Source organism: Rhagoletis pomonella, unplaced genomic scaffold (genome assembly GCF_013731165.1).
Source record: "Rhagoletis pomonella isolate Grant_MI unplaced genomic scaffold, Rhpom_1.0 Rhpom_scaffold_00007, whole genome shotgun sequence".
NCBI lineage: Eukaryota > Metazoa > Arthropoda > Insecta > Diptera > Tephritidae > Rhagoletis > Rhagoletis pomonella.
In genome coordinates this window covers 14064847-14073369 of record NW_023458561.1, presented here as the reverse complement: position 1 = coordinate 14073369, position 8523 = coordinate 14064847, and the positions used below count along the sequence as shown (strand labels likewise).

Here is an 8523-nt window from a genome sequence, read left to right as displayed (position 1 = left end):
TAAATCGCTCCAGAAATCAAGACTTTTATTACACAAAACGATGATTTATCGAACTACTTAAAATATGATTACCAAAAAAAAAAAAATAGTTTTGCTCGTTAAAACGTTTTGTTTTAAAATGTGTATAAGAATTAAATATTTTATTTTTTGTCATTTTATGGCCTTATAACAATTATGCGTATTCAAAAATTTTTCGAGCTTGAGGCCGTTTCTAATTTAAAAATCGTTTTGGAAAAGCAACAACAATCAGCACTTGGTAGAAGTTATAGCAGCTATTTCGGAGATCAGATGAGGCATTGAAATTTTTTAATGCCGACTTAGGATGGAAATATTCATGATTTCATTACTCTCACGAAGTATGCTTTCAAACTAAGAGTGGCAATGAAAAACTTTTTCCGCGACCCAGCCTAATGTCGATACCACTCGCGAGCGAAATGCACACAAAACATACGCTAATGTGGCCAACCGAATGCTTATTTACATTCGTACTAAAAACATTCGCATATTTTAATAAATCCTACACATCTTTGATTTGTTTACGGGGAATGACCCAGTTGAAACTCGTCGTCATTTTTTTTATTCAATTAACTCGCACATATTTTTTGTAACGCTGATGAATGGAATGTAAATGTTTGTATATTTATAGGTTTACTGTAGTTCACATGTACCAAAGAGTGGACCTGGCCATTTGGATCAAACATCAGTGGGTATAAGACAGGCTTTGAATGCGCCACGCACCAACAAATACGTCAATGAGCAAATCCGCGGTACACGCACCGACGTTGACGGTGAGTTCGAATTCTATTTTTTAGAAACATGCATATGTATACACTTAGACACATAGATATGTATGCAAGCCACTGGCAAAATACTAATGCACCTACTCATGCATCCGCTCTTATGAAACGACCCACGTAATTATTCAACAAAAGCGAAAACAAAAGTGTGCAATAACTACGAAGAACAAAATAATAATGGAAAATTAAATACTGCAAAAACAAATATGTATTGAGTTAAAATCTGTATTCATATGGAATAGTAGCTTATGTCGAAAGGCTGGCTTTAGTATAATGCGGCATTCGCAGCATACGCTTGCGAATGACTCACGGCGCCGAGCCGTTGAAGAACTTTTGGCAAATAAATGTGCAAGAAATAGTTCCGATACTAGCATTTTAATATTCTTATTAAGTCTCGTCAAAAAATTCCTTGTCGTTTAAAGGATAAAGGGAATGCCGCATTATACTAAAGCCAGCTTCTCGACATAACCTACAAACACAGAAATATCCTGCGATGTACATACAGTAGACTGCCTCAAACTGTATAAAAAAAATTCCTTTTTTCCTCAAGTCCATCATAAAGTTTTATCTATTTTTTAGTACCACCAAAATATATTGGCTGGATTCCGTAATTGGCCATTTGTAAGCTCTAAAAGTCGCATTATTTATCACAAAAATTAATAACACAAAAATAAAATCCCGTAAAATTACCTAGGAATGTATAAAATTAATTGTAAGCTCCTGAATGACTTATTATTTTTATTTATTTCTCCTTAGGTCCGTTCGCACAGTGGAGAGTTAACTAACATTCGGCAGTCAAATTTAAATTTCTAAAAATGTTAAAAATTAAATTTTTATATAAATCGGAACTATATAAGTCCTAAATTAACGAAAATTTCGTTAAAAATATCAAAAACTCTTAAGCTCATAGCCTAACCAAAACAAAGCACTTATAAGACTGTATATTTCTAACTGCGAGCGCTCAAAGTTTTTAACCGTTCGAAAATTTTTGTACTGACATGTAATCGGCATAATACAAGAATTAAATTTACATCGGTATTTTGTTATTAAAATAATAAATTAGTCTTTCATTTTCTTTATTTCATTTTGACAGTTTATAGCCGGAGGTTTTGATATAATTGTGCACCATCAGTTGTTATAAAAGAAAAAATTTGTATTTTAAATTTTTAGTTTTATCTAAGAAATACATACATAGCACCTCAACATTTAACCAGTTCTGTCCACTTTTCTTTTGCTTTTTTAAGGTTCATTACTTTTATATCAAAGTATAAAATTTCAGAATTTGTACAAAAATTATAAAAATTCCACAAACTTTTCATACCAATTCCAAGCATTTTAATTTTAATTTCTAGAATAATTTTTGGTATGAAGTTTTATAGCTTATTAAATTCTAGTACAATAAAGTGCAAGTTTGAAGTTGCTAAAAAATCGCGTTGATTTTTGACAATTTAATTTTTTTTGCTGACGGTATCACGCATTTTCTTCCATAGAAAATAATTTTTTACATTTAGATTTATGTGGTATTTGTTAGATAAAGAGCTATAAATACTTTTATATAAAAATAATGACGCTTAAAAACCAAAAGAAAGGTAGTCAAAACTGGTAAAAATGTTGATTTGCTATCTTTTGTCGCGGGGTGTGCATACATTTTCAAGGCAAACTATCTAACGCGGAGAAAGTCTCGTCCCTTGCGATTCCGGCTTTACAAGATTTCACTGTACGTGTATACCTATTCACCAAAAATATGTACATATGTTCTAACATGATTAAGCAAGAATTAAACCAAAATCTTCTTCGTTTAAGAACTTCTCATAAAATATTGCTTGTAATATGTTGAGTTGATCGACTTCGACTTCCAAAACGTACCAATGCACTGTTTGGATACTGTTCTACTGCGTTTACAGTTTAAATCTATTTGTAAATGCAGAGTTGCGAAGCATCACAACCATATGCATTGCATATTATAAATACAGTCGATCTCATTTTAACGCGGATTGGTTTTTAACGCGAAGTTTTCTACAATCCTCCGTTGGTTTTTTACGCGGTTTGCGACTCATTCTGATTTTGTCCTTTTGTTTTATTTTTAGTGCGTTTTGCAAATTCTATTTGCATTGCAAGTCTAGGCATTATTTAGACATGTATGTACATACTAAATAATGCAAACCTGCAGCCATGTAAAAGAGACCTCAGCGCTTATTGACAGTTTATTTTAAGAACTGAAGTATGGATTCATTCATTGTTTAATACTTATACTTTTACATAAGTTATAAGTGATCTTAATATGATTTTTTGTTAAACTCCTGTGGAACAGAGGCTATTTTATATGTCTGTATGAAAGCATAGCGAATACATATGTACGTACATATGTATGTAATAAATGTGTGCACTGCCCTAACATTCGAGGTTTTCTAATGCGATTTTTTTTTTGCATGGAGTTTTCGCAAAATAGGAACGAATAAACAAATTGTGGTTAATTTTGCGAGATTTTTTACGGTAAAAATTTTCTGTCCCAATAAACCACGTTAAAATGAAATCGACTGTATTCAATATATCAATGAAATCGCAACCGCATAAACTTTGTTGGTGATGCGTTGATTACTCTAATGATATGTTTCTAAACCTTTTCGGATGCGTTTTAGAAAATTATACACTGTCAACATTTAGTAATTCGGCGTTATGGAGCATTATAATTTGCAGGTATGCTAAGCAATTGACGTTTTGTAAGTCCACGATTGAGAGAATGCAAAGGTTGCGCCGATCTCGGACCGCTATTCCTCTCTTAACGAATTTGACAGAACCGTCGTTTGCATGACGTCACACTGGTGCATCTTGTTTACATTTTCCTTGCAACATTTTTTCTTCTTCTTCCATTCTTGCTCACGTTTTGGCATTTCTCTCTCGCAATTGCACCAGTGTGACGTCACACAAAAGTTATTCTCAAAAATCCTCTCTGATCGGCGCAATCTTGTATTCTATCATTCTTGTTGTAAGTCAGCACATTTCCACTATGAAAGCAAAAGCTTTTCAATGATGCCTCATACATACAAGCCGATTACTCTCATCTCTCGCTTTTATAGAAGTTTATACATATATTTTTTATATAAATACTTGAAGTTGCCAAGTCCATATTTACAATTTTTATATGAGATGAAAAAACTTCTTATAGCCATTTTCTTCAAGTATTTTGCAAAACTCCGAATAACAAATTTTGCGTGATTATGGCAAAGCAAAACTCCATACGAATGATCCTTCGTTATTAATTTAAAGAATTTGTCTTATCGAATTTTGTGTGCCTCTTTTGGACTTAAAAAATTTGCCTTTCATTGAATATACTTAAATGGGAAGAAATAAAAAAGTACCTTAATCCTTTTTGAGATAATGCATTTTTAATTTTGCTTGCTTCCTTTATCAAAATATGAATTTTTACAAAAAGTGGACTTGACAACTTTTTACTCTAAGCATCTATCAAATTTTTTGTTTATGGAATTAATCCATTTGGCAAGTGAAGCTTTCATATAACTCCCTAATACCTTCAATATCGTCCACAATGACGCGTATAGGTGGATTGGGTTCACGTCAATCGACACCAAATGGTTATGGCAGCCGAGATGTCAGCTCTCCGTCACAAAACGATTCCGATTACAAATATGGCAGATTCGATGCGAGCGCACTGCATATTGCGCATGCGCTCAAGCAAACAGAAATACAAAAAGCCTACAATAAGATGAGAGAAAAGCCAATAGATTTCTATTTGGTAAGTAAATCCACAGTTTTTATACACACATGCCTATTTACAAAAATATTGGACACATATCCAGTGGGAATATGTAATGTATATTATTATATTATTTATCACGCATGCAATGCATTACTACTTTTCCGACTGGGTAGTTATACAGACATATATGTATATTTACATAATGACCACATAAATATCAATACGTACATAACTATTTAAGTGTGCGCATAACCAAACGCCAATGCCCAACAAGCACTTCAGTAAATGTTTTTAAAAATAACTTAAAGTAAGTTTGCTATAATAAGCGTTAAAAAAGCGTTTTAATATAAAGCTTATTTTAAGTTTTTTTTTCAAATAAACCTTTAATAAGTGTTGAGAAACGAATGTTTATAAATTATTTAAACTTAAAAATGAAATGCAAATGCCAATGACATGAAGCTATAAATATAACGTTTTTATACCCGAGCGCACTTGTGCACAAGGGTATATTAATTTTGTTCACATAACGGTTGTTTGTAACAGCCAAAACGAATCGAGATAGATATAGACAAATGTATACATAAATGCTCAGAATGAATAGAGAAGTCGATTAAGCTATGTCTGTCAACGAAATTTAGTATGTAGGTTTCCATTAATCCAAGGTAGGTTGGTATTGAAAATGGGCGAAATCGGACTGTAACCACGCCCACTTCCCATATAACGGTAATTTCCAGAAATACGAAAACTGCGATATTTTAGTAACTACTAAAGATAATTCACTTACAGTTGATATTTACCATAATTTTCAGACGAAAAATAAGAATATTATAAATTTTTGAAAAATGGGCATGGCCACGCCCACTTATGGTTACATGTGTATATCTTGGTAACCGCTGCACCAATTTCTTCTAAACTTGGCACAGTTGTTGGCCTTGGTACGGCATACTAAATGGCTGAAAATTTAAAAAATTTGACAATAACCACGCCCACATCCCATATAACGGTAATATAGAGAAATACAAAATCTTCGATAAATCAGTAAATATTAAAGCTAATTTATTCAAAATTGATGCTTGCAACTCGGGTTGCAATCACAACCGCAGTGTTGCTGGAATTATTAAAGTATCAAGTTCTGTGTGAATTTCTAACAATGAATTACCAGTTGGGCAGTTGCAACAATGTTGCCATTTTTCATCAGTACGGCAGTAATGCCGCTTTTATTACGTGCCTCGAACAGGACCTTTCTTACTTTTTTCAATTGTAAGTGACGTGTTTTCGTTCTTTAAAATATATTTTAATTATAATTTTTAAAATAAAAAAATTAAATAAAACCAATGCGGTAAAGATAGGCAGAAATGTTGCGTTTAAACAGTGAAAAAGAGTAAAGAAATTATAAATTTGCTTATGAATAGTGAAGTCCGCGGAGAACAAATTCAATATAACCTTACTTCCAATCCAGTAGCTCGTTTCTGTAACAATTCTCTACCAAGGCGAATTGAGATATAAATTCGCCGCCCTGTTCTCTACTGCTAATGAGTAGTAGAGAATGACGTATATTCTCTACCAGTAGAGAAACAATCGGTAGAGAAGAGTTACAGAAACGGGCTACAGGACCTGCTGCGCTAATCAATGGAACATTCGACCCTTCAAATGATGAGTTCTCCTTATCTGTGCTTACTTTTAAATTCAATTAAATATGTACCAATTTTTTTTCAGAAACCTTCATCTATGAGAATGGCGACCATGAAGCGAAATATGTATGTAGCTCCATCGAAGTCGTTTTTCCAATTTTCCAATAACCGCTTGTAATTGAAAGCTGCTGCACGCAACAAGATATAACAATTAATTTTTGTATGCTTGTTGCTTGTGTGTTATTGTGAATTTGTATGCTAAAATGTTTCTTCCTTATTTATATTTTCGATGAGTCCACAGAAAATTCGCATTTCTTCTAGTTTCTATATCACATTTATTAGAAAATATTTGGATGTTAAGTGCAATCTATGTATGAGTTATTAATGAAACATCGTTTAATTAAAACGTCTATAAAAAGCTTTGTTTTGAAAATTTTTATTAAGTTTATATTCATACGCTTATAAACAATGTTTTCTTGAACCTTTATTATAACTTTATATTTATATGCTTATAAAAAGCTTTCTTTTGAACATTCATTATAAGTTTATATTTCTACGCTTATAACCATAACTAACTAATTTTCTAAGAAATAAGAATCAAAAATTTTGTACGCCCAATCATGATAGACATTTTATTTTTTTATAAACAAACTGTCCAAAATGGAACCGGTTAAAAACTGGTTGCAAAGTAATGCACTGGGCGACAATTGCCACCGCCAATTACATCGCCGTGTAAAACTGGACAGTTGAAAGCATTGTTTGGGTATTGAGCTAGAACTGGTACTGTCGACAAAAGGTCTAGTTCTACGCTAGTTCTAGGCTAGTCAGATTTTCTGCCGGGTATGTGCATACATATGTATGTATGTATACAATTACGCATAAAAACCCTGCTGCTATGTTTTTTTGTACGTAAATGAGTGCAATATTAAAAGCCGCAACTCTTAAAGCGCAGTTACCCACGAACGTAAAAACGGAGAACGTGTCAGCTGACACGATCTATCTAATGAGATGTGCGTGTTAACAAAAACTCACCACCGCATGACCGTGACGTAGACGTTAATTCTCTCTCTTTCTATCAACAGCATACTTGATATCTTTCTACGTACTTCTACGCTACGCTACGTACACGTTCGTGGGTAAACGCGCTCTTAAGGGCCGCTTACATAACACTTTCCTCGCTTTGCTTGACAGTTCGAACTTTGACAACAGAGCGTGAAACGTAGAAGGTATGCTACAATAAACGCTTTGACAGCTTTTGCGTTCTCCCTTTCCTCCATATTTTATATCTGTAAAATAGATAACAATATTATAATATGCATTAATAATCAGGGTTCGTATTTGCACACACATGCTCAGCTCGCGCACATGCCAGGAACACATTCAACCTGCACTCATTGCTCATACACACGTGTGTGCATTAGGGGAAAGCAAACTCTGCTCACAGCAAGGTGTGTGCTGATTGTTATTAAGCGCATGCACATGTGTGTGAGCCGATTTTAGCACAAATTTCTGCTCATTCACATGCACATTATATATTTTTAAAAGAAAATTTTTTTATAAAGCGTTATTTTTTATAAAGCAATTCAATAAAAAGTGATATGTTGTTTGTTTTTATATGACAGAAAGATATTAAAAAATTATTTTAAGACTTCAGTTAGAATTCGAAGTGTATGAGTTTCCTCTACGCAAAGCACACACATGTGCGTGTGCTTTATATAAATAAATATAAAGTACACACCTGTGCCTGTGCTTGTTACCAAACGGCATACACATGTACTGTGAGCAAGTTTTTAATTTTTTATATGCACAGCACACGTGTGTGAGCGTAAAATTTTAGGATGTGCTGCGCCAGTGCGCGCAAATACGAACCCTGTTAATAATAGCAATAATAATTCCTATTTACCTTATTTTTGTCATTAAATGTAAATGCAAGCGCACGAGAAAAGATACATGTAAACAGCTGACCATTATAAAAATATATAAAGGTAAAACCGCTCGCTCCATTCGTCCGCCATTGGTTTTTTTGACGTTTGCTAGCATTTTGAGTTTACTCTCTAGAAATAATTCTAATGTCAAAGAGATTCAAATAAACAAATGAAAATTTATGATTTGAAATGTTTATTTATTCAGAAGTTGAAAAAACTAAAAAACTTGGAAACGATAAATTAGTTGCCGCTTTATCGGCTGCGGAAATTCCGTTCTCCATGCAAGCAAAGCAATATCAAGTTTTTAAGTTCTCGCAATTACCGTATAAATGCAAAAATTGATCGAGGTTTGTGGTGTCATGAAAACGGATTTGCCAAAGCGCCCCTATGTATGCTCGGCTCATTTTTTGCCACACCACTTAGCCCAATGTAAGCACAAGATCGTTCTTTGC

At 33.4% G+C, this 8523-nt stretch overlaps 1 protein-coding gene across 2 annotated transcripts in view; it reads left to right on the top strand.

Annotated features, from left to right (window-relative positions):
* LOC118742353 (hillarin) overlaps nucleotides 1–8523 on the top strand; it is a 211426-nt gene that overhangs the window by 137606 nt on the left and 65297 nt on the right. For both annotated transcript variants that reach the window (XM_036474361.1, XM_036474359.1), the window contains 2 exons: nucleotides 647–788; nucleotides 4358–4551. In XM_036474361.1, coding sequence (XP_036330254.1) covers nucleotides 647–788; nucleotides 4358–4551 — 336 coding nt within the window. The remainder of the gene's footprint in view (nucleotides 1–646; nucleotides 789–4357; nucleotides 4552–8523) is intronic.